The 26620-nt window shown below is 47.5% G+C and overlaps 2 protein-coding genes across 7 annotated transcripts in view; one reads left to right on the top strand and one right to left on the bottom strand.

Moving 5' to 3' along the window:
• LOC149327703 (ubiquitin carboxyl-terminal hydrolase 8-like) overlaps positions 1-26620 on the top strand; it is a 269416-nt gene that overhangs the window by 143078 nt on the left and 99718 nt on the right. For all 6 annotated transcript variants that reach the window (XR_016285926.1, XM_089562390.1, XM_089562388.1 and 3 more), the window contains one exon: positions 16224-16319. Coding sequence is in view for 5 of the 6 variants with exons in the window: in XM_089562390.1 (XP_089418516.1) it covers positions 16224-16319 (96 nt within the window). In the remaining variant the exon portion in view is untranslated. The remainder of the gene's footprint in view (positions 1-16223; positions 16320-26620) is intronic.
• On the bottom strand, positions 5589-7503 carry LOC149327706 (uncharacterized). Its single transcript, XM_089563482.1, has one exon. It carries the CDS (start codon positions 7501-7503, stop codon positions 5740-5742), a length of 1764 nt encoding a protein of 587 aa, XP_089419608.1. The 3' UTR covers positions 5589-5739.

The following is a 26620-nucleotide window of genomic DNA, read 5'->3' as shown; positions in this document are numbered from 1 at the left end:
GGTCTTCATTATTTCCACCGTAAAGAGCATCAAAAAAAAGTCGAGAGGTCGAGCGAATCTCCGAGCGCCACTCCGCAGCGATGTGCCGATATGGACACCTAGCTGTCGTCTTGGTTCAAACACGCGACACGACCTTGAGCATTTGGCCAACTGTCTTCGCCGTATGTTGTGAAGACCCTGAAGCACAAAAATAAACCATTGACATCAATTACAAACCGTATGCACCGCAGAAAACTCAGAGCGAACGAAAACAGAACTTACATGCAAATACGCGCTGACGTTCCAGGCTACCGAGGCGAAGTGTCGCTGTCGAAACCGAAATCCGACGTTTGTACATTGTTGCCCGACTAATAACCGCTGCTTTCGTCGCAAAAAACGAAACCGAAACCGGGCGACGTGCTCGGTGTCAGCTTTCGCTTTCAAGGAGCGCGCGGCGATGCGGACGCCATTTTCTCCGGCTGACGCTGCTGCGGCCGTTCAAAGTTTTATTTTTCACGGCGCCCCCTCATGTCAAAACACTAAAACCAAGGTTGCAATCGAAAGAGCAGTTGTTGAGCTCGCTAACTAGATGGCAGAGCACGTCCGCGACGCTCCAAAATGAGCTTTTTTGCGCGGGCGATTTGAATCGATCATATGCGAACGATGGCCTATGGCGGGGTAGCAAAAGAGTTAAAGACGTAGCTGAGCAGTTCACCTTTTGGAAGTCATTTCCATGCTCCGCGTGTGTCCGCGCGCCGCCATGTCAGACATTTTGTTTGTGGTTGACTTTGTACTTGGCTTGGCTTTTGATGGCTGAAGTGGTGCAGAAAGGCTGGAAATAATATTTTAAACTTATAGTACTGCACATAAATGTTCTCACCCACTTTTGAAACACTGCACAACAATTTCAAACATCTCTTATGCACGCTGATGTCTTTCAGTTGTACTATTTTTTTGTTGACTTATCGTCAATGCCATCATTTTCGAATGACAATATTTTTTACCGTGCAGCACCGAAAGAGACCGAATGACATTCGATGCATCGAATGCCATTAGGTTTGAATGGCATTAAATCTGCTAGTGTGACAGGGGTATTACATTGGCAAACCAAGAAGCTGCCAGATTTACTTTGTTACGTTGTGTCCTCTGGCCCTGCCATTGTAGCATCTTCTCCTCTGTCCAATTTGCATGTGAGGGGGATCTCTTAGACAAGCTTGCTCCTGCATTTTGTGCACAGAGCATGATTCGCGCCTTCAACCACCAAGGATTGCACAGACCTTGCCAAGCTTGTGCAGGGTAGAGAAAACATGTGACAGCTGTTTGCCATCTGCGGAAATGCGGAATAAGCTTCGTGCTTCGTTTTTCAGTCCCTGCAGTTTTGTAGAGGAGGCTCTCACAAATGCTGGAAATACATGCACTTGGATGACCAGCACGGAATAGGCAGGCAAGCCACCAAAGTTTTGGCTCCAAAGGTGTGGGCAAAATTAGTGCTGGCCATAGAGCTTAGAATGAACGCTATCAAAAAGTAGTGTACTTCTTTCTCAGGCCTGAGGTGTTGCATCCAGTACACATAAGGCATCTAAAAGCTGCATCGCGCTGTCACCAGCAAACTGGCAGAGCCTACTTGGCTGTGCGCTGTATGACTTGGTCAGTGGTACTCACCATGCTGTCAGGTTGCACCTCTTGTAAGAAGGCAAGGTAGGTCTCACATGTTTTCTCGAACTCTCTAGTCCACCGCTGACAGGTATACCTCGCACAGCACTGGAGCAACTGACGAACATTTACACATTTCGGACTTGGTCAAATGTTTAGGGGAATCCTCCCCCAAGGTGGAGTAGATTTGTAATAAGGGAGTAATTACTCATTGACGTCCACCCGAGCACAGCCAAACGGCTACAAAGGAAAGCTGTACAGCTTTCTCAGAAACTTCGCAGTTAAAGAGAAATTCGTCCTGGTCCGGGGTTCGAACCCGGGACCACCACTTCACCGAAGCAGTCGCTCTACCAACTGAGCTAACCGGAACGGCAAGCTTATGGTAGGGCGAGAGCAAATTGATCAGTAACTCAAAGTGGGAACTGTGTTGGTCAAATATTTAGGGGGTTCCCCCAGGGTGTTGTAGATTTGTAATGAGGGACTTGTGTACATATAACGGATCACTGAAGCTGGTCGCAGTGGATAAGTACCCATACACTGACTGGAACGAAGCATTGCGCAGCTACGAGCTGGCGCACAAGGTGTTTTTACAGTGTAACCGCCGCCTTACCCTCCAGCGCTTGTATCGAAAGTGTTCACCTCAGGGGCTGATGTCTTCACAAGGAGACGTTGCAAAATTGGCAGCAAAAGTTTTGAAAACAACTCCTATTAGAATTTAACAACGTATAAAAAATATCAAGCAGCCACACTAGTTTATTGTAGTTTGTGTTATGGCAATAAACTTCAAAGAAAAGTAACGTGACAGTAATCGATTAGTTCATGAAATGCTTCGGCGCGGCAGACAAGGACAAAACGTAGAATAACACCACAGAGCGCCTACGTTTTGTCCTTGTCTGCCGCGCCGAAGCATTTTATGAAATATGTATGACCAACTGGCCTACAAAACAACCCTTCTCAATCGATTAGTGTTTATTTATTTATTTATTTATTTATTTACAGGATACTGCCGGCCTCAGTTTGAGGCCTTAGGCAGGAGAGGGCATATCAATAATACATCAGAAAACTAACATAACAAAAAAAAAACATCGCAAGAATTTAAGTGAGAAGAAGAGACGAAATCCAGCAGTAATAATAGTAACGAAAAGTAAAGCGCGACAAAAACAACAAGGCGTGTACACAGCAGCATGACACAGCCACGCATGCTCAGTCACTTGAGCAAGAAATGAAATGTACAAACAATGAAAACAATCATGCATATGAAGCACTCAAGGCATTGCGCATAACGACACGATGGTAATTCTATTTTGCTTCAATACTGTTAAGCATGCCGCAGAATGACTGGACCGTCGGGCATTCCACTGTACTCGAGGTGAGCGCATTCCACTCACTTACTGTCCGTGGAAAAAATGAGTTTTTAAACACGTTAGTCCTGCAAGAAAATTCTTTTAATTTTTTCGAATGATTAGATCGTGTTGGGCGCTTAGAAACTAAATTAATGTACACATCCTTATCTATTCCCAGCATATCATGATATAGTAGGTACATATATATCAGTCTGTCTCTATACCGTCTCAATTTTAATGGCTCTAAGTTTGCATTGTTTAGAAGAACCGTCGGAGATACTTGCCAGCTATAACAGTTGAATATAAATCTAACCGATTTTCTTTGAATGCTTTCTAACTGTGTTGTGTTTTTCTGGGTATACGGGTCCCATACTACTGAGGCGTACTCAAGAATTGGTCTAATGTACGTTTTGTACGCTAAAAGACGGATTTCTTGTGTTGATTGTCGAAGCGACCTCCTCAAGTAACCAAGCTTGCGCATTGCTTTTTTTGAAATATATGATATATGCTCGTTCCATCTGAGGTCAGATGTAATTACGAGACCCAAGTATTTGTAGCTGCTGACCGTAGACAGACTATTACCGCCAATGCTGTAAGAAAATTTTAAAGGGTTTCGTTTTCGCGTGATTGACATAGCGACCGTTTTCTTTGCATTCATAGTCATTTGCCATGTGGCGCACCATGCTTCTACGCTGGCCAATGATGAATTCAAACAAACCTGGTCACTGCAGTTATTGATTTCTTGATATAATATGCAGTCATCTGCAAATAACCTTATTTTCACGTTCACTACTTGTATTATGTCATTGACGAAGATAAGAAAGAAAAGGGGCCCAAGGACGGATCCCTGAGGAATGCCCGACTGTACCGGTGCTGAGTCAGAGCGCACACCATCAATAAACACACTCTGTCGCCGTGATGACAAATAAGCAGAAATCCATGCAAGCAGCAGATCATTTTTAAGTATTGGCTGTAGTTTTAAAAGTAGTTTAGAATGAGACACGCGGTCAAATGCCTTTTCGAAATCTATGAATATCATATCAATTTGACCCTGCTTGTCTAAAATTGCTGCGAATTCGTGAATGGTTTCGAGAAGCTGCGTTGTTGTAGATAATCCCTTTCGAAACCCATGCTGCCTGGAATCAATTATGTTGTTGTCATTCAGAAAGACCGAAATATGTTTGAATATAACATGTTCAAGTGTTTTGGCGCATGTGGGCAGCAAAGAAATTGGTCTGTACGAAGTGATAAGCGACCGGTTTTCTGTTTTGGGTATTGGGGTAACCTTTGCGTACTTCCAGTCATTTGGAAGTGCTGCACACGATAAAGACTTATTAAACAGAATACACAAATACTTCGAGCACCACTCGGCGTATCTCATAAGAAATGCAGTAGGTATGCCGTCCATTCCAGGCGATTTCTTGATATTTAGATTTAACAAGAGGGATAAAATGCCTTCTTCAGTCACTGAGATATTATCAATGGGTGGGCACTCAATTGAAGGATTAAAGGTTGGCTTTCGACCGTCATCATTCGTAAACACCGAACAAAAAAACTGATTGAAAGTCTTTGCAATCAAACATTTATCTGTTATGGTTTCTCCGTCTATGCAGAAACTGGATAGGGGCTGTTTTTTCGAAGAAAAGTGTCGCCAAAACTTAGCAGGGGAGGAAAGCAGATAATTCTTCAAAGAAACACTTTGGTAGTATTCCTTTGCATTTTTAATGGCCATTTTTAGTTGGAGGCGTATGTTAGAAAGTTTACTGGTGTTAATCTCTGTTGGACGCTGACGGTGTTGTTTTCTTATTCGTTTAGCTTTCCGCCCTATCCGTGCTATTTTCTTCGTCATCCATGGACATTTGCGGTGCTGTATACTTAGTTTCGTGGGAACAAAGTTCTTGACGCATTTCAGGACTAGGTTCTTAAAGAAAGACCATAGCTCGTTCACACAGCATGTGCTTGATTCAGAAAGCGAGATAAAATCCGACAGCGACCTATCCATGGCGTCTAAGATATCGACGTCTTCAGCGCGCGAAAAGTTTGGAACGAAACTTTTTTTTCTTTCAATGTCAGTGGTACGGCGAAGTTGAACTGTTAAAGATATCATTTTGTGGTCAGATATTCCATCAAATATATGTACTTCGGGATTACGGTTGAGCACTGCATTGCTTACAAGAAATAGGTCTAAAATTGAAGCTGTATCGTTTTGAATTCTGGTGGGCACTTTTACCAACTGAGCCAAGTCATGAAATATTACGAGGTCAACAAAAGGTTCAGCTTTGCTTGTAAGGGGTTCGGGAAAATCGCTACTCCAGTTTATTGACGGCATATTGAAGTCGCCACCCAAGAGGACCTTGCAAGAATAGCTTTGAATGGAACAAAGAAATTCGTTGAGCTCGGAAAAAAAGTTTTCTTGTGTAGGTGGACGATAAAAGCCACCCACAATTAAATTGTGCTCATCGAACTGTACTTTAATGGTGACGCACTCGATTGCAGGTATATCAGGTAACTTTGAGACCAGCAGTGATTGTTGGTAAATAATTGCAACCCCTCCGCCTCGCGAATTTCTATCTTTCCGATGAATTCCATAACCTGGTGGTGTTATTTCGTCGTCGGAGATATCAGAGTGAAGCCAAGTTTCTGTAACTATAAGAATATGCGGTTGGTGCGTCATAATAATACTGTCAATGTCATCTGATTTATTAATGATGCTGCGTGCGTTAACGTTGAGGCAACGGAGTGGCTTTTTGACATGGGTTTCGGTTCACTGGGGCGGTGACGGTGGGTTATGTGCGTCTACTGTTGGTCTGCCTGTGGGAATCCTTCTGTTACTTGCACTATCCCAAAGGAACAGTTCGCCGTTAATTCTAATTTTGTCGTACACTAGTTGCACTTTCCCTCCAGCTGCTCTAATTTCCGAAGTACTATCCCAGAGTTTCTTTCTTTTGAGTCTTGTATGTGCTGAAAAATCTTCCGAAACTGAGAATGCTTTATTCTTCAATTTGGAACAATTCTTTAGAATGGTCATTTTTTCGCGGTGGTCGAAGAGCTTAATTATTACCGGGCGTGGTCTAGTCCCTTGTTTGCGCCCAATCCTATGTATACGCTCTACCGAAGACACTTGCACTCCAAGGGTGTTCTCAAACATGCCCTCAATCACAGCTTCCTTCAAATCGTCTTGAATTTCTTCATCTTTTTCTTTGACCCCGAAAACTAGAAGGTTGTTCCTCCGGGAGCGGTCCTCTAGGTCAATAAATTTGTCTTGCAAGCTGCGGACAGTTTTTTCGAGACCAGAGACTTTTTTGCTAATTTCCTTAACAGCCGAGGCTGACTCCTCAACCACCTTTAGCTTCATTTCAATTTCTTCTAACCTCTTTTCAATTTTCTTTTGCCCATTAAGTATTTCGGCTAGCATTTCCTCAGTAGTGGGCCCAGGATTCTGCTCTACATCTCCAGAAAGCATTAGTAACGAAAACACAAAATCACGAACAACCAAGCACAGTGTACATAGGATTGGTGGGCACGTCAGCTGGATGAAGCATCTATCGCTAGATTTAACAGTAGAAGACTTGTTACTGACCTGCATGTAAAAAAGCAACGGGTTGGATATGCTGTCAGGCGGCCAGCCAACGTGCCCACTGGAAGGTGTTGATGGTGGCTGGCTTCTTATATAGGCTCTTGATGATGTCGATGGGCCTGGACGCATTGACGTCCAGCGATCGTCATGGTGCGGTGGCTCGTACGCGCAGACTCCGTAGGTGGCTGGTGTTGTGATGACCAAGCACGCTGAATCTAGCAATGCGCTGACCGATGTTGTGCCAAACAGGAAAAACTGCATGTAAAAAAGCAACGGGTTGGACATGCTGTCAGGCGGCCAGCCAACGTGCCCACTGGAAGGTGTTGATGGTGGCTGGCTTCTTGTATAGGCTCTTGATGATGTCGATGGGCCTGGACGCATTGACGTCCAGCGATCGTCATGGTGCGGTGGCTCGTACGCGCAGACTCCGTAAGTGGCTGGTGTTGTGATGACCAAGCACGCTGGATCTTGCAATGCGCTGACCGATGTTGTGCCAAACAGGAAAAACTGCATGTAAAAAAGCAACGGGTTGGACATGCTGTCAGGCGGCCAGCCAACGTGCCCACTGGAAGGTGTTGATGGTGGCTGGCTTCTTATATAGACTCTTGATGATGTCGATGGGCCTGGACGCATTGACGTCCAGCGATCGTCATGGTGCGGTGGCTCGTACGCGCAGACTCCGTAGGTGGCTGGTGTTGTGATGACCAAGCACGCTGAATCTTGCAATGCGCTGACCGATGTTGTGCCAAACAGGAAAAACTGCATGTAAAAAAGCAACGGGTTGGACATGCTGTCAGGCGGCCAGCCAACGTGCCCACTGGAAGGTGTTGATGGTGGCTGGCTTCTTATATAGGCTCTTGATGATGTCGATGGGCCTGGACGCATTGACGTCCAGCGATCGTCATGGTGCGGTGGCTCGTACGCGCTGTTGAGACTGAGAGTCCGAGCCATGAAACGGTCGAGGCGACGGTGAGTAAAATGACTTTTATGTACAGTATGTACAAGGGCTTTTACATGATACAAGGGCAAGAGCACCACGGGCAGGCACACAGAAGAAGGGCGGCCCCTGCGGCGAGCGTAGCTCCGGCGTGATGGCTCTTCTGCTGCCCGTCTGCTGCTCGGGTTCAGCGCGGCTCCGTTTTTATAGCCGCTGGTAACGGTACGGCAGCCAGCCGTTCAAATCCTCCAATCACTGGCCACCGTTCAAATTAGACCAATGGTCGAGAGCCGGCGAGCGTCGGGGGAATTCGCACCGACGGAGAGGAGGAGAGGAGGAAGGGTCCGTGTCGGCGCCGCGTCGGCGGGGTGAGTCACGCTGCATGTCGCGACTTGTCCGAGAAAGTCTGGGCCTGCTTTGAGCGTCGGCGAGCGCGCAGCGCTTGTTTCCAGGGGGGCCAGCCAGCGAAATGGGAGCTCCGGCACTACAGCGCAGACTCCGTAGGTGGCTGGTGTTGTGATGACCAAGCACGCTGAATCTTGCAATGCGCTGACCGATGTTGTGCCAAACAGGAAAAACTGCATGTAAAAAAGCAACGGGTTGGACATGCTGTCAGGCGGCCAGCCAACGTGCCCACTGTAATTGTTCAGTTATTTTTCTGGGGCGGCACAGTAATCAGTTTGAGCATCTTTTGTTTGAGGCCTAGTTAGCTCTAGGCATACATTCCAGGTGAAGTAATTGGTGAGCTGTTAGTTCTGATCCGGATCATGAGAGGGAAAATAACTCGAAGAATAAGAATGGGGTGGAGCGCATATGGCAGGTTATCTCAGATCACGAATGGCAGTTTGCCAATATCCCTCAAGAGAAAAGTATGCAACAGCTGTACCTTACCGGTGCTCACCTATGGGGCAGAAACGTGGAGGCTAACAAAGAGGGTTCAGCTTAAGTTAAGGACAACGCAGCGAGCTATGGAAAGAAAAATGATAGGTGTAACGCTAAGAGATCGGAAGAGGGCGGAGTGGGTGAGGGAACAAACGCGCGTTAATGGTATCCTAGTTCAAATCAAGAGGAAGAAATGGGCTTGGGCAGGGCATGTAATGCGAAGGCCAGATAACCGCTGGTCCTTAAGGGTAACAGAGTGGGTACCAAGAGAAGGCAGGCATAGCAGGGGGCAGCAGAAAGTTAGGTGGGCGGACGAGATTAAGAAATATGCGGGAATACGGTGGCCGCGGCTGGCAAAGGACAGGGTTAATTGGAGAGACATGGGAGAGGCCCTGCAGTGGGTGTAGTCTGGCTGATGATGATAGTTCTGTAACATGTGCGAGACTGCTCCAATAAACATGAGGAGGAGGCTGTCGCCCAACTTGACACCAAATTCAACTGCTGACACCAGCTGGAACGCATCCTCCTTCCACCCTCATACTCTTCTCTTCCCCCACCCGCCAAGAAACGTGGTTAAGGAGGACCTCAAGGTGATTCACTGGAAGTGTCTTCCGTCCTATCTTGCTCAAGCTCACCTCAGCCTGGCTCTCTTTAACCCTCCCACCCACTTCACCTGCATACTTTGTGGTGACTTGTATGCCTTCATGGCCATGGCTCAACACACCTTTCTTTCTGCTCTGATCCCCTGAGTGGTGCAAATCTCAGCACAATTTCCATCTCTGTGAGGAGTGAGCTTAGAGCGTATACGTTGTTGGGCTAGCCGGTCAATCATGGTAAATAAAAGGGGGGCTACTGCGCACAAAAAGACACGGACAAGAAGGTAACACAACAAGCGCAGACACTCGCGACTAACTGTATTTGAAGAATGACACTCCTTTTATAGCTTCAAACTGTCACATCACACACATGCGGAAACCAAAAGCCTGTCTTCATTCTGATAAAGTTTGATCGACGGGTCACTTACACAATCTTTACCCTTACGTTTGATACAAAACGCCTCAGCCAACTCATGCGCCACTTGGTCACGGCTCCTCCTCAAAACTTTGGTATCTGCCAGCAAAGGCAGGCATGGCTTATCACGCGTAGCATCCGGGCACGCACCACAGTGCAGGGTTAAATTAAATTTAAACAGTATGAAGCCGTAAAAGGAGTGTCATTCTTCATATAAAGTTAGTCGCGAGTGTCTGCGCTTGTTGTGTTACCTTCTTGTCTGTGACTTTTTGTGCGCAGTAGCCCCCCTTTTGTTTACCAGCAGTGGGCTCATCATCTCATCCAGCTGTGGACACATCGCAAGAAGCTTCTCCGCACAGCCACTCCCCTGCCCTCTTCATCAGCAGTCGACATGGAGCCCTTTTCGAGCCCTACCACCCTGCTCCAACCCTACACAGGGTGCAAAAAGAGCAGCCTCTTCCATTCCGTTCATTGTGAAAAATCCAGGCACTGACAAACAACGACACCGAGGGGACACAGCACTTACGCGCATCTACAAGAATGTTTATTCAGAAGCTTCAATATATACAAACCCAGAGTAATTGCACACCACATGCCAACCAATGTGCAGGAAAAGACTAACACGCGGTTTTCAGTCGCTCTTCCACAAAACTTATCTCTCCACTAGAGAAGCCAAGTAAAGGGTCACTGACACATGTATGCCCCGTTTCTGCGATATGATAGGCTTCAACTATCTCTCGCGTTACACGATGTCGGTGACGAAAAAGCACACACGTTTTGGAAAAGAGGGGAGCACATTTGTTCTTGCGCTTGCTGCAGTTACGACAATGAAGAACCATGTTGTTTGGAGTGTCACCTCTTTCCATGTCTCCGGCATGCTCCATCAACCGCACATTCAAACATCGACCACTCTGGCCCGAGTACACTTTTCCGCACGACAGGAGGACCTTGTACACTGTGCCCACTTTGCACGCGACGTACGGTGATCTGTGTCTGACAGCACATCCGCCATTTCTTTTCTTCGCACCCTGCTCTGCCTTAGCTTCAATCACATGGCATAACGTTGACAGTTTTTTGGGAGCCGAACACATGACACGAATGCCATGCCTGCCAGCGACCTTCTTAATCCCATGTGGAAGTACATGCGGTACTATCACGAGCACATAAGGAAGGTATGCCCTTCTGTTGCATCGTTTCAGAGAAGAGCTTGCGGCAGTATATCATCTCAAAGTATTCACAGAGCAATTTAGGATCTCTGAAGACAGATGACCCGTACAGTATCGAGAACTCGGAAGCCATGGTCAAGTGCCTGGTGGATGAAAACCCCTTTCCTCAGCATCGATGAAGCACAACTTGTTAATGGGCAGCGTCCATTCATGCATCACTGGTGACAGTGATGAAAAGGGCTTTATTGAGAGGTGCGGTGCGTCCTTTGATCCCTTCTGTCGTTCCATTTGAAGTGTACAGTAACTGGTTATGGTGGCTGTCTCTTCGTGCAGCATGCAGGGGTGTGCATTGGGTCCAGGGTGGCTCCTTCCTGCTCTTAGAAGCACGTTCTTAGGCTTTGTCAACAAGACGGTAGATCTGAATTCAGCTGACCTGTTTCAGAAGGCCTTTCGCTACGTTGATAACTACCTAATCGCCGTCGACAACCGTGATAGCTTCGTATGCAGGGTAACAGACATGGTGATATTGTTTAAGGATAGCGGTATGGGCCTCAAGTTCACGCACGAGATTCCAAACGGGGGAAGAGTTGCAGTTTCTGGACCTTCGATTGGTTAAGAACCCGAACCATCTTTGTTGGAGTTACTGTCCGCTTTCTGCGAAAGGCTTGTTAAATTTTGCGTCAGCACACTCGAAGGTCATCAAGGATGGTATCGTGGTCTCGTGTTTACAGTCAGCTGCATCAAAGTCATGCCATCAATGCATCACGGAAAGTGTCGTGCATCAGATGGAAAGAAGGGTTAACAGCGGACCCTTACTAATCTTACCTCATAAATAACATTGAATCATTGCAGAACCGCGCAGTTCATTTTATTTACTCCGATTATGCACGTAATACAAGCACCACAGCCTTGAAGAAACGGGCAGGTCTCAGTGATTTATGTCTCCGCCACAATGTTGCACGACTATCACTTTTTCATAAACTGTATCATCCATCACTTCATAACGACTTTTTTTCTTTGCTTCCTTCGATTCTTGACCACCGCGATCATCCCTTTAAAGTTAGGTGTTTCACGTGCAGAACATTTAACTATGCGCATTCATTCGTACCACGCACAATACCTGACTGGAACACTCTGCCTTCACATATCGCAACCACCACTGATCCTGATAAATATTTTAATCTTATATCTTCTATAACTACTGCTTAACTCTTTGCGTACATTGTCATTTTATTTGGTCATGGCTTCCTTTTTTGCAGGGTATGTTACTAAAATGATTCTTGCATTGGTGTTCTGTTTGTATAATTTTAATAGTTTAGTAATTTTCACTCTTTGATGCGCTGCCATACTCTTGATTCTTTTGCTTATTTATGCCTTGCTAAGTGTTTTATTTGTGGTTTTTGTTTTATTTTGATCAATTGCCTGTACCCCCCCCCCCCCTTCCCCCATGTAATACCGTCTTGACGGCCTTTAGGGGTATTTTGTATAAATAAATAAATAAATATCCAGGTCAAGTGATGGGCAGAGCCAGCGAGAAGATTACTAGCTGGCTGAAGGGCCAGGGAAAAAAAACAACAAGAAAGAAGAACACAGCAAACCAGTGATAGTACCGTATGTGCATCGACTTCCACATGGGATTAAGAAGGTCGCTGGCAGGCATGGCATTTGTGTCATGTGTTCGGCTCCCAAAAAACTGTCAACGTTATGCCATGTGATTGAAGCTAAGGCAGAGCAGGGTGCGAAGAAAAGAAATGGCGGATGTGCTGTCAGACACAGATCACCATACGTCGCGTGCAAAGTGGGCACAGTGTACAAGGTCCTCCTGTCGTGCGGAAAAGTGTACTCGGGCCAGAGTGGTCGATGTTTGAATGTGCGGTTGATGGAGCATGCCGGAGACATGGAAAGAGGTGACACTCCAAACAACATGGTTCTTCATTGTCGTAACTGCAGCAAGCGCAAGAACAAATGTGCTCCCCTCTTTTCCAAAACGTGTGTGCTTTTTCGTCACCGACATCGTGTAACGCGAGAGATAGTTGAAGCCTATCATATCGCAGAAACGGGGCATACATGTGTCAGTGACCCTTCACTTGGCTTCTCTAGTGGAGAGATAAGTTTTGTGGAAGAGCGACTGAAAACCGCGTGTTAGTCTTTTCCTGCACATTGGTTGGCATGTGGTGTGCGATTACTCTGGGTTTGTATATATTGAAGCTTCTGAATAAACATTAAGTGCTGTGTCCACTCCGTTAGTGCCTGGAATTTTCATAAGGTTCCCTGCCCTCATTCCTAAACCTGGCAAGACAGTAAAGCGTATGGCACTCACCAGACTTGACTGGCTTCCAACTCGCCCCCTCACCGTCTGCCAAGGACCTCTGTCTGTCGCACACCTGTGGCAGCTCTCAACTTGCTGCCCCTGCGACAGAGTCTCTCTTCTTAATGGCGTTTCATGGGCCTCTCTTATGTTCAGAAAAGCAGCTCCTGCATTGCTCCCGCCATAAGGCATTCTTCCGATCCCATTTTGGCGGGCCAGCCTTGGGATGAGGGAGAGACATAACGCAGCAATGTGTCTCCCTCGTCCCAAGGTCATCTGCCTTGCCCATCGTGACCTTGGTGGGCGATTTTCGTGCGCGAATGTTCCTTTCCAAGTATCAGATGTGCTTGCATCTTGTGTTGACACTTGAGAGAGCGGCTCCCTCGATCAGCACCAGAAAGCCACTTGTGTATGAGGGGGCGAGTCAACTTGGAGCTCTGCCCATGCCAAGACGCTTTGATGAAGTCCTCTGGGGGGGCAGTCTTCTCATTTCTTGAAGGGGCATGATGTTGCTGGATTGCACACTGTTTCTCACTGGCTCAAGAGGCAGATGTCTGTCTGCAGTGCCCAGCCAGCTTGGTCACAGAGTCGAGCACCGGTCACTTTTTGGCACTCGCAAAGTTGGCACGGTGTACAAAATTCCCTCGACAGACTGGGCAGTGCCCTAACTAAGGGAACATTCTAATAATGTGTACAACACTGGAAAGAAGGACATCATTGCGTTAATGCCCCTCCCGTTCCTGTGAGCCATCATTTCATGAGCGCGCACTGTTCTCTCAAGGAATGCACTTTAAATAATCGCTTATGAAATCACAGAAGCTGCCCACATTTTGAAGCCAGGAGAAGTAGCACTTCCTGGATAGCTCTAATCAATCTGGAATTAGATTGCTTGAGTTGGATCTCAGTCAAGTAATTAGGTCGTGCTGGTTTGTTCAGGTTCTAGACCCCTGATTTAGCTTTTCATTCGGCCTTGTATGTTTTTTAATTTACCCTCATCATTCCTCTTAACCTTTTGATGCCCCCCTTTTGTTGAGTCTATGACGCTGGTTGTCTTCCTGTTTCATCCCTGTGCTCTGCGTCTTCGTCAGGTGCAGCATTGTTGTGGCAAACTCAGCAGCTTTTTCCCTGCCCTGCAACTGTGCTGCCTTTTTAGCTCTCATGAATTGCCATCCAGGCCGATTGGCCATCGCTTCCCATTTCTGGACGCTGTTGAGTCAAGGCCGGATCCGCACCATCCTCCAGGGGAATGTGGGCGTCTAGTCAAACCGTGGATGCACCGAGTGTTCCAGGGAGGGAGGGCGTCCAGACACACCACAGACTCCTCCTCATGCAGGAGTGCTGCAGTTTGGGAGGAAGTCTGTCCAATCCCAGAGGCTGTAAGACGGCTCTCCAGACACCCAAGCCCTCTTGACAACGCTCCCAGTTGCTCAGATGGCCATCATGACACTTGGGCACGGCAGCACGCACATGTGCTCGTCTAGAATGTGCTGTTGGTTTGGGTGGCATTCTCAGTAAAAAAATCGAGCAACTTTGTTGGCAGGTCAGTCGTTGTGCCATGTTCCGTTAGGAAGTTCATACTGTGAATGACATCACGAGAGCACTGGGCTAACATGCCGAACGTTGCCAGAAAGGTTTGCACTTGCACCATGGCGGTTATCAAATGCCTTCCAACAGTGTGGACTCCTGCAAGCTGTTGTACCTGCTACAGTTTCGTTTTCAGTCGGTGATGCGACAGAGCTTGCGGTGCTGTCAGGAGAGCATGTTTGTTACACAGAGGAGTGTACTGCTTCTGCGTCTATTTCTTGGAGTTTGACGGCAACCGCTGAGCTGGTCAGCAGTGCTCCGCCAATGCATTGGTAGCAGTAACCTTTTTGAGTGGCGAACTGCCCACCGTGCTCACAGGGCCAGTGGGTGTTCGCTGTGGTGCGTTGAAGGAGCGTTAGGGTGGTGGCGTCATCTGGGTCGAGTTGGTTGTCGTGTGAAGAAGTGGGAGGAGGATCTTTCGCGTTGCAGAGCAGCTGCACCTCCAGGGGCTGCTGCTACGGGTACTGTGGGTCAAGGAGTGGTGGCGTAAGGTGCCCTCGAAGGTGTGTGCCCCGCTTGTCCACAGCGCCCTGCACGACATGGGGCTGGGCAGCAGCTGTGACAGCGGTGTAACTCGAGGTCTAAGGCGGCTGAGACGTCCTGCCTCTTTGCACACTGTGAGACTGCTCATCTCCAGGCAGCTGACTCATCAGAAAATGCTGTCTTCGGGTGTGCGCTCAGGTCTGGAGAGACACTTCATCTTGTCTGGGTGCCGGATGCGGTGCTTCGAAGCAGTGCGGCCGTTTCCTGGCAAATGGTGCTGGTGAAAGTGCGCCCCCTGAATGGGCCAAGTCTGCTCACCGTGTCCTTGGGGAGAGTCCTTTGGGCGCAAATTAAGCGTGGCACAGCCCAGTCAGCGCCCCAGGCGCCCTGCTCCAGCCAGCCCTGTGCATTCCCATGGGGCTGACAGTGGAGCGAAAGTGTTGATGCATTCCTGCACTGGGCGGGTGGGGGTCAGGCCTGATGAATGGGGCTTCTACTCGAGAGATGTACCCTACAGCAGATATCGCATTGCGCCTTGTGGGTTTGTGACGGAACAGCGCAAAACACCGGGACAAGAGACAAGCACTGACTACTTACAACTGGGTTTTATTTCAAAGAAACACTGCTTCTTATACCTTCTTCACACCCTCACAATACACATGCGTCACAACCGTATCTTTCAAGCGTCCTAAAAATGACAGCCTAAGACAAATAATCAGAGAGATTTATAATCACATTTTTGACGTGTCGAATTCTTTCTTGGTTAAAGCTACAGACGGCGTGCTGACACTATTGAAGCTGCCTCGATTATTTCACGGGCTAACTGGTCTTTGTGATTAGCCAAGGCTCTACATTTTTGGAAATCAGGTGCACAAGTTGTTGAAGGGCAATCTCTGCAATGAATTCCCAGGTTCCTGCAAGCTTGCTCGAAATTAGTTTGGTGCTCTAGTAGCCTTTCATTCATGCACCGAAGTAGAAATCAGTTGTAAGTAGTCGGCGCTTGTCTCTTGTCCCGGTGTTTTGCGCTGCTCCGTCACCAATGAGTAACCAGCATGCCCAAGCTGCTGTCCTGACCTTGTGGGTGAAGAATCGGGAACAGCAGGAATGTCTCAAGATTCATGCACCTGTTGTGTTCGCGGGCGGTTGTTAATCTCTGAATGTTGAGAAGGTTAACATACTCAGCCAGAGGACCCGCATCTCATCTCTGCATACGCTGTGCGAGGCTCATGTGTGTGTGTGCTCAGTGTGCACTGAATGAAAGAATGCACGGGACGCGCACTAACAGACGTCTGCCATGCAGGTTGACCCTGGTGCAAAGCCGGGGGAGAACGCTGGGGAGCTGGAGGAGATCCGCCAGACCGAGAGCCTCAAGCAGAAGCTGCTCGACCTCACCAGGGTGGGTGGTGCTTTTTCGGGTTGTCATGATTTCCAATGCATCGCACACACAACAAGGGCGGAGCGGCACACCGGGCATTTTCAAAATCCCATACTTTTCGAGCACAAAAAGCCACTGCATGAAAGAAAAAAGAGGGGGGTAGTGTGCATGAGTGAAACAGCGCGAAAGGAGAAGCCCGAAGGCGAAACGAAGAAGGGACAGGAAAGAGCGCTGAACACTGGCAACCGAATTTTTATTGAGCGAAACTCGAACAATATATAGGAAGGCAGTGGCAAAGACAATCAGGTGCAGTCAACGTCACATGGTGTACAGAGCCATAAAAGTGATAAAAAAAACATAACAGGCTGATGAAGCCAAAAGTCAACTGAATCTCAAAAGGCATCATAACAAAATGAAAAAAAGTACGCTTGATGACTATAAACAGTTAATGTCACAAGGTGTAAAGAGCCATAAAAACGGATAAAACATCAACAGCAGGTAACAAGGGTAAAACCGATAAAAACTGACGAAATGAAATTGTGGAAACAATATAAACTGACTGATTGTGACAACGTGTGGCTAAAAAAAGTGCACAGACCTTAACAATGAAACGATGAAACAGTGACACTCAGTGATTGAAACATGCGTAGTCAGCAAAAACAATATTTAGCAATGTAGTTCCAAAAAGGCAAGTTCACTCCTGTGCAATGATTTTGACATGTCGTTGACACATTCCAGGCCCTTTCCTTTTATAAAGAAGGCTTCCTTCAACCCCTAGGCTACGCTGTCCCTACTTCTGTCTAGAAAAACAGCTTCGCGTAAACGAGGCATGCATTTGCATTCTTTGCAATGCAAATGCAAAGGTGTGTTGTGCTGGAGTGTGCATTGTCACAATTGTTGAAGCTGTGTCGATGTCCTGCAAAAACGATGATTGAAAATTGGGGAGTCGGCCTACGTGCGGAGCTAACGGGGGGTGTGAGACCAGCCCATGACTGTTGGAGGGGGTGGACTTTATTTCTTTGGGCATAGAGCAGTGAAATTTGGCACCAGCAGTGCTAACACAGAGGCCATCATTAGAAGTGTGGAACGCAGAATTTTACTGTTGTATCCTCAGTAGTTATGACATTGTAAATTTTTATGTGATTTACCTGACATGACCACAAAACATGGTAGGAGCCTGCAATTGCTTTTAAATTTTAGCCAAAGGAATGGTTCATGCAGGGGCAATGTCCAAATTTTTTTATCAGCTTTTTCTGCACAGAACATTACACCGGGCGAACTGGGCAACAAAGGTGGGACAAAGACAAGACAAGCGGTTTATTGAAGAACGAAAAGAGATAATACACTACAGAGAGTGCCAACGATCAAACAGGAAAAAAAAAAAATGAAGAACCTTTGCCACGTGCGAAGCAAGATATTCAGTTTCCTCACCATGTCATGTAAGGACTGGGGATGCATTTTTCTCCAAGATTTTGGATGTGATATGCTTCCATGATTTCGCGCGTCACCTTGTTTTTATGACGGAACAGCACTGATGTCTTGTTGTACAGCGGCTCACATTTGCAATTTTTGCTACGGAACTTTGTTCCAGGAACCCGGCCATCTTTTTCTGATTTCCTTTCATGTTCTCTTTCGTGCTTGCTCTCGCAGCTGATGCAGTGAGCAGCAACACGGCAACGAGGGTCATTTTTTTTTTTTCTTGCACTTCCACTAAGGGGGGACGAGGGTCCTAAAACTGACCTTTTCTATTTATGGCTAGAATGTCATGAATGATGTTGCACACAGGTGCGTTTCTCTCTTCCGATTCCAAATACGTAATCATAACTGAGCTGGTGGTCTTAGGTCTTACAAAGTCTGGAATGTAATTGGGCAATTTCTTACGCAGCTTTAATGAACTTTTTGATTGCATTTTGTTGCTTTCATTTACATGAATTGGTAGCAAGAGAGTTCCCAAGTCTGATGACATTCTTACTTTTTCTGTTTAGGCCACGTATGAATAGCAATTTACAATTAGCTCAACGAGTTGCAATGTAAAACACTGCAACCTCTTACTCTTGACATAGTATGTCAGGATGACATGCCATTAGAGAAAAAAGTAAGAATGTCACCGGGTATGGTAACTCTCTGGCTATCAATTCATGTAATTAACAGCAGCAAAATGCAATCAGAAAGTTCATTGAACCTGCGTAAGAAATGACCTAATTCCATTCTGGACTTTGTGGGATCTAAGAGCACCAGCTCAATTATGATTGCATATTTGGAATGAGAAGAGAAAAATGCCTCTGTGTGCAAAATGTCATGAGACTCTGGCCATAAATAAAAAAGTCAGTTTTAAGACCCTCGTCGCCCCTTGACCTGTTATTTGGGCAGTTGCCTGTTTGCCCTATGTAAGCATGTATGCAGTGGAGGCCACGTAGAACATAGCCGCTTGTAGTGCGGTTTTTGTCGGCCACTGGTGTGCCTCTCGTAGAACTCAGTGTAAAGTGTGTAATATGAAATGCCGGTTGTGGTGCGGTCTGCTCGGTGACAGCGCATTGCACCATGTGGGACACAAGGGCGAGCTGCTCACTTCCTCCACGCCTGGTGCAAGATAGCTGCGCTTTCCTCCTCTCCATTCATCTGGGTGACACCGTGTCTTCTCTCGCCCCCTTTCCTTCCCTCGCTCGTGTGTGGTGGCAAGTTGTTGTCAGTGGTGCCTCATCGAGAGTTGGCCCATGGCCTTCAAGCCAGCCAACAACTGGCCTTTGGGGTGTTTAGTGCAACGGTGTGCTGGCGTGTTTTCCAAGTTGTCGCCGAACTGCCATCCTAGTGCCGTGTGCATCATCCGTGACTCCCTTAGCCCGGGAAACGAAGGAGCCCAGAATCAAGGACATGGAAAGTGGTATGACAAAAACTGGGGTTGCCAGGAGGTCACTGGCACAACAGTGCCCGCCGTCTGGAAGAACCGTGACAATGGTACGGAAGCAGCTAGGGAAAGACTGCGCGAGAGAAACGATGCGAATGCCTAAGCATGGAGACATCGATGAGGATCAGGTGGAGCAGCCCAGTAAGCAGCCCAAGCTAAGGCTTCAATCCACTGAATGAGTGGATTCAGCGGTTTGATGATTGCCATGGGACTGCGTGCAGAGAGATCTCAGGCGAAGTGGTGGACTTTAATTTTGAGGCTCTGCTCTCGGCTTACGCCCAGCTGAACCCTCGCCCCGAAAGGTGGTCCTTGCTCCGGCAGAGGAGTGTGTCACTGTTTTGTGCCAACATGGACAGAACCGACAAGCAGCACTTGCTTGTGATTGGTGAATTGAAGAGGCCCCAGTGTTTCAAGAAGAGTGGACACCTTCCTGTGACGTATTATGAGGCGAATTCGAAGGCCTGGATGACCCAACAATTGTTTGGCAGCCAGCTTAAGGACCTTGATAACTGCCCCGCTCACAACGAGCAACCAAAAAGTGCCAGCCTCTTGGTCGAGGTGTGACTGCCACTGTGAAAGCCCTGTACAAGAAGCGAGTGGTTTTAAATATGCAACAACAGGAGGCTGCTAAGGTTGGAATAACAAGTGCCACTGACATGATAGCAGCAGCGTCTTGGTGGCAGGTGAAAGCTGCAACATTCGAGGTGATTCGGGAAGGCTGGGTTTGTGCATGGTGCCGGAGCTTCAGACACCGATCGGAGTGGCGATACCGCTGATAAGATTGTCAGCGCGAATGTTGGCGGTCCGATCTTGTGCAGAACCACTATAGGATGCAGCGGCCGATGCATTCAGAAGCTTCAGCGACGAAGATGTGTCCGACATCTTTGAGGAGGCAACCACCGACGAGCCAATCATTGCGGCAGTGCATTGTGCTGCAGGGAATGCACCAGATGAGTTGCACCTCGAGTCGGGTGGTGGGGAAGAGGACATGCCGGAAGTCTCATGCAAGAACGCAGTATATTACTTGGGTAAAGTGGAAGTGTTCAAGGGCCTCAGCTCAATGGAAAATGAGCTAAGCCATAACGCCGTGGAGGTGCAGCAGCCAGCCAGAATTGTGGCTTTTTTCCCCAGCTGCGCATGACATGCCTCAAAAAGCGATGCTTTAGCATACTGCGTGCAGCACAACTGCGGAGGCTAGCGCGACTGCCTTCGTGGAACTGGGCGTAGTAATTTCTGCAGTTGCACTACTTGTGGTGTGCAGAAACTAATATAAGCATGCACCGGGCTTAGTGCGTTGCTTTTTGTTCAGTAAGTAAAAAATCGTTTTTGGAAGGGACACTACCCATGTAGTAGGTATTTTGACCTGAAAAGGATTATGTTTTGGCTATAGTGCAGTTCTTCGCAGCCCCCCGTGACCTACTTTATAAGTGGTCTACCCTGCGCCACGTTCTCCCCACAGTGGGCGCAGGGTGACGCATGTCTAACCCGGAAACCAACCTTCAGTGTTGCTTGTACCTGTGTTTGCACATGCTGCTCAGTTTGGCCAGGGGCACATACCTGCCAGCAGCAACCTCCTTGGGGCCGTGTGACATGCCACGCTTGCGGGGGGCACTGCAGCCAGTCTTCTTTTTTCTCATTGGAGTGAGTGCACTTTTGAGCAGCTTTTCTGAAGCCCTAGAAGTGATGTGGTCTGGGCAACTATTAGTGCGTAGCCTGCAAACTTGGCCAGTAATGCTGTCAGCAATCCTCTCATGACACGACTTTTCGAGAGCACATTTCAGAGCACATTCAGTGTGGACTGAGCATGCATCATCAGGTGGAGGAAGCAGCGAGACCATATTGTCAATGGCACCATGACACATAAAAAAAGTTCACAGGACCACGCAAGGACCAACATCCGCAAATTGAACAAGTCTGTGAGTTTTTTAAAGGCCTTCAATGGCTCATCGTTGTCCGTCCGTCTGCAAAAACTGTCACACTATAGGTGTCAATCATTCTGATGACGTCATCAGTGGTGTAATATGCCATAAACAAAAAATCATTGAATTCATCGTGGCATAGTATGTGGTAACCATTAATTAGTAATAGTTAATAATTAGTCATTCCAAGACATTCCCAGACATCGCCACGTGGTTGGCGGCACCCACACCGCTCCCTACTGCGCTTGGCGCCAGCAAATGCACCAGTGTAACGGTTCAGCCAATACAGTCGGTAGAAGAATTCACAAGTCAGCAACAGAGGCAGTCAAATCGGCCTGAACAGGCCTCTCGCACTTTAGATTGTCAAAGTGCCACCCCCCCCTAATTTTTGTTCGCATTGCTGTCACTGCCGATGCAATCCAGATGACAGTGGTGGAGATTGCAACAAGAATGCAGATTTCCTGCACATGCAAGCTGGCACTGGGTGGAGCATATGATGAAACGAAATGGATTGTCTTCGAGACGCCAAGCAACAACGATATGCCAGAAGCTGAATTCAGAGAGAGACTTGTCGCTGTTTAGCGGCATGTGATCAGCTACAGTCGTGCACACTCAGTGAAGCGGGATCCCACGAAGTGAAGACGACAGCGTACGAGAAGCAGCTTGTCACAGTGATGCTATGGTGACCGGCCAAAAGCTTCCGCCACACATCATCCTCAGAAGGGAAAATGTGCCAAAAATATGAATGTTTTCCTAAACTTGTTTCCGTACGAGTCCAGGTGGATGACAGTAGAGCTGATGTCCGACTCCATTTGAGTTGTACCGGAGTGGATTCCAAGAGAGCGCAAGCGTAGCAGGGCGTGGCAGAAAGTTAGGTGGGCGGACGAGATTAAGAAGTCTGTTGGCATACGGTGGCCGCAACTGGCAAAGAAGGACAGGGTTAGTTGGAGAGACATGGGAGAGGCCTTTGCCCTGCATTGGGCGTGGTCAGGCTGATGATGATGATGATTGCTCAGCGGACGTGCCTTTATAACAGTACGGTTCTTTATAACAGTACGAGATAAATTTGATATTACAAATGTAGTGATATGAGCCAAGCACAAGCACTGCGCGGTGATGTGACCTGATTTTTCTTCACATTTGCTTTAGCTTCAGCCAAGTCCCTTATTCCCAAGGTCTCCCATTTCAGCGGTTGCATATGTGGTTAAGGCTTACATCTTGACAGAGCAAATGAACAAGAAATCAGCATCTTTACAAAACCAACTGAATTTCAGGCAGCTGTTAGCTAGGGAACTATCGGGTGACTCGAGAAAACCAACCACATTGAAACGCGAACCTGTTTACCACGCAACGCTGGTAGGTATTTTTATGCACAGGATGCAAAACGCTTGTCCACAACTCAGCTGTGCACTCTGGATGTGTAACCACACACGTCCTGGGATATCATCACCTTTTCCTGCTTTGCTGGTTTTGGTACAACTTGCAGCTCTCACGACCATTTGACCATTTTTCGTGAGAGCAATCTTTTCAATTATATGTTGTGCTTGATACAGACAATTGTCCTTGCTTTTTTCCGTTCCTTAGCCTTTGTTTACTCATGTGTTCATTTTTTTTTTTTTTTGCTTGTTACATATTGTATAAACTTTTCGGTGCTGCTGTACATTCTTATTCCTTTTTACTGTTATTTTTTTTTCTTCCTCTGTGGCGTTCTTGTCTTCGTTGGTACCAATCTTGGGTTTGCTCCCCCCTTACGTAATGCCCTCGGGCCTTTAAGGGAAAAATAAATGAGATGAAATGAAAGTCTTTTGCCCTCTGTACAGTGCGCTACCATTTCGAAACAAGAGTGGGAAGTAGTTTCAGGGAATGCACTGCTCCTGCGACCTTTTTTGTCGGGGAGGCCCTTACCACTTTTGAGCAGTTCTGCTTCGACACTCCCAGGCAGTAAAGCATTTATAAAAACAGAAAAATAAATAAATTATGATCGTCGACTTGCGCCTCCATCTCAAAAGCAAGTGACCGTTGTCCACTCTTTCACCAAACAAGTATACAGTGATGCATTTGGTTCCCGTTAATTTTTCTGGATCATTCGATAATATGAACATTGTTCCAGTCCCCTGAAGTTTGAATTAAACAGCTCTTATTAGAACATTCAGACACCTCGAAATCTTTTGCGTCAATAAATGCTCTAAAGTTTTTTATTTTTCTTTCTCAGCACAACCCAGTTATAACAAGGGTATTTCCATGGCACTTCAGTATTGCTATGAGTGGGTGTGACTGTAATTACTCACTGGCGCCCACCCAAGCATAGCCATACGGCTACAAAGGAAAGCTGTACGGCTTCGGTGATTGGTGCGCTGCCAAGGTTTGTGCTGTGTACAGCACAAAAGTAAGGATCACACTGAGAAAAGAAAAGGTTAATGCTTAAGAAATAAATCATCACCATCAGCCAGACTGCTCCCACTGCAGGGCCTCTCCCATGTCTCTCCAGTTAACCCGGTCCTTCGGCAGCTGTATCCCCGCAAACTTTTCAATCTCATCCGCCCACCTAACTTTCTGCCGCCCCCTGCTACACTTGCCTTCTTATCTCCCCTCCGCAATACATGCCCTGCCCCAGCCCACTTCTTCCCTCTGATTTCCACTAGGATGTCATTAAAGGGATACTGAGGCGGTTTTAGAATCAGCTAACCTTCTAGGGTTTTGAAGTAGTGTCATTGCTGATCACGTCTGTGAAATTATTTTTTCGATTTTGGCTAAAACAGCGGCACAATCACCAATTAAAAACGCGATGTTCAAAATTCCCGCGCCCCGCGCGAGCGCAGGAGAGGGGAACAGCGGAGAGGGAAATCTCGTCCATGTCGGCCAGCGTGACGTCATGTTGAGGAGCCGGGGATGCTTCGGCGCACCCGAGCGCGCTTTCAGCGCGCGTTGTTTCTCGTGCTGCATGCGTTGTTCCTCGTACTGCGTGCGTTGCGACGTACAAAACGTGTCAGCCGATCTTGAGAATCAGATTCAACAGGTACTACTCTGCGTTCGTGTCCACGAACAACTACGGCCGCGACTGTGTCGTCTTCCACTGTTTTCCGCAATACTACAAGCTCGCAGCACAACCGCTCGCTGCTGTGACGAAGAATTCAAGCCGACTAAAGCAAGCTTACTCTGCTCGAAACACTTTCGTAAGAGCGGCTACAGGCAGAGCTTGTCCTAGTGTGATCTCTGGAGATTTCTGTCGAAAAGGCGCGGCTGAACCATGACACAGTTCCATCGATTTCCTCGCGCATAAGAGGCGTGTCACCATTCCGAAGAAGCGCCTCTTTTAAAAGTAGAAACATGCTCACTTAGCCCCTGAAGAACCCTTATAGAGGCTTAAGCATGTGTCGCTCTCCTCAGCTTAGGTGCGGCCAGACCACCTGAGACGTGCTCAGCAAGGCTCAGTTAGTGATTTTATACTCGGTTCGACGTGTCCAAGCAAGCAAGCAAGCAAGCAGAGCAAAGCACAATAAAGCAAAGCAAGCAAGCATCGAAGCTGTTCATATGCGGCATCTTGTTTAATCTTAGCTAAGCAATTAATATGAAAGCGTTCGACGTTGATTTCGGATGCAAATTTATGAGAGAAATGAATGCCAACCGAGTTTTTGCAAAAAAACACCGCAACCTTACTCGGTTTCTTCATCAAGTTGTGGCAGCGGGCGAGTTGCAGCTAGCTTGGCTTTTAAACACACATATAGCTGGCAACTACTTCACTGAACCTAAACTGCAAATCTAGGAAGGGCGAACGTTTCCGAGGCAGCGATTAATATTTTCTGGCATCTGCTGAACGCGCCAGGAGTGAAGAGTATTTGTGCGCGTATTTGGCTTGGTTTCCAGCGCACCATGATTGCGTCACTATCTTGTGGCCACTGCGCTTCGCTAATTTTGACACCAACTTTGTGCTCCTTCATCGTTCACTTGAAATACTTTCTTGCCCCAACCTGCAACGCCGGGTATTGAGAACAGGATTTACACAGTGCTTTGGGCCTTTTCTTTAGGATGACGCTCTTCCGGGCGAGCCAGGAGGCGTTTGGTGGTGGTAATTGACTTACTTGAGTATTGTTCGCACCCCTTCCTTTCCGAGAATACGAGCCGATGTTGTGCTGGCACCTTTTACGCATGGTCTGTATCGTGTCTTTGACGCTGGCGTATGCTTGTGCTAGGCATAGAATTTTTTGCTTGTGTCTTTTTTGGTTTCAGGCGATACGTGGAATGAGCAAACTGTAGTATCTTTTACTTCGGTGGTCAGTAAAAAAAAAAATAGTCGCCGTATTCGCTTTTACAACGACACGGAAAGCTGCGATCTGCCCTCAACGCAGCGCCGGATCCGCATCGGCAGCTGCTCCAGTCCTCAAAGTGACGTCACGACCTCTCTTGACCAATCACGGGCGGCGGCGCGCCGCGCGGCGTGCCCCGCGGCACAGGCCGCATATTTCGGCTAAAAAAGGCAATTCGCGCTTGTTTTTGCCTTATTTGGATGCAATATTCCAGTATACAGCATGAAAAACTATAGGATGCCGCTGCCAGCCCGATTTTCAGAAAAAGTGCTTCAGTCTCCCTTTAACCCACGTTTGTTGCCTCACCCACTCCGCCCTCTTCCGATCTCTTAACGTTACGCCTATCATTTTCTTTCCATTAAGCTGAACCACTTAAGCTGAACCCTCTTTGTTAGCCTCCACATTTCTGCCCAGCCGCTGCGGTGGCTCAGTGGTTATGGTGCTCGGCTGCTGACCCGAAAGACGCGGGTTCGATCCCGGCCGCGGCGGTTGAATTCCTTTGGAGAAGAAATTCCAGAGGCCCGTGCACTGTGTGATGTCAGTGCACGTTAAAGAACCCCAGGTGGTAGAAATTTCCGGAGTCCTCCACTACGGCGTCTCTCATAGCCTGAGTCGCTTTCGGATGTTAAACCCCATAAACCAAACCAAAGCATATTGGTAAACTGCCATTCATGGTCTGAGAGAACCTGCCATATGGACTCCACCCCATCCTTATTGTTCTAGTTATTTCCCTCTTATGATCCAGATCATAAGAGGGATCCAGATCAATGAGTAATTACTCCCTTATTACAAATCTACTCCACCTTGGGGGATTCCCCTAAAAATATTTGGTCAACACTGTTCCCACTTCGAGTTACAGATCAATTCGCTCTCGCCCTACCATAAGCTTGCCGTCCCGGTTAGCTCAGTTGGTAGAGCGACTGCTCCGGTGTAGCGGTGGTCCCGGGTTCGAACCCCGGACCAGGACGAATTTTTCTTTAACTACGAAGTTTCTGTGAAAGCTGTATAGCTTTCCTTTGTGGCTGCGTTCGGGTGGACGCCAATGAGTAATTACTCCCTTATTACAAATCTACTCCACCTTGGGGGATTCCCCTAAAAATATTTGGTCGATCCAGATCAGTGCGTCGACACAAATCGAAATCATATCAAGGCCGCTGGTTGGCTGGAGTGTTCTGGGCAAGCACCCCGTGCTGC

Source organism: Amblyomma mixtum, chromosome 10 (genome assembly GCF_055824585.1).
Source record: "Amblyomma mixtum isolate Tamu chromosome 10, ASM5582458v1, whole genome shotgun sequence".
Lineage (NCBI taxonomy): Eukaryota > Metazoa > Arthropoda > Arachnida > Ixodida > Ixodidae > Amblyomma > Amblyomma mixtum.
Note: the sequence above shows the minus strand (reverse complement) of the source record. Positions and strands in the feature narration are given on the sequence as shown.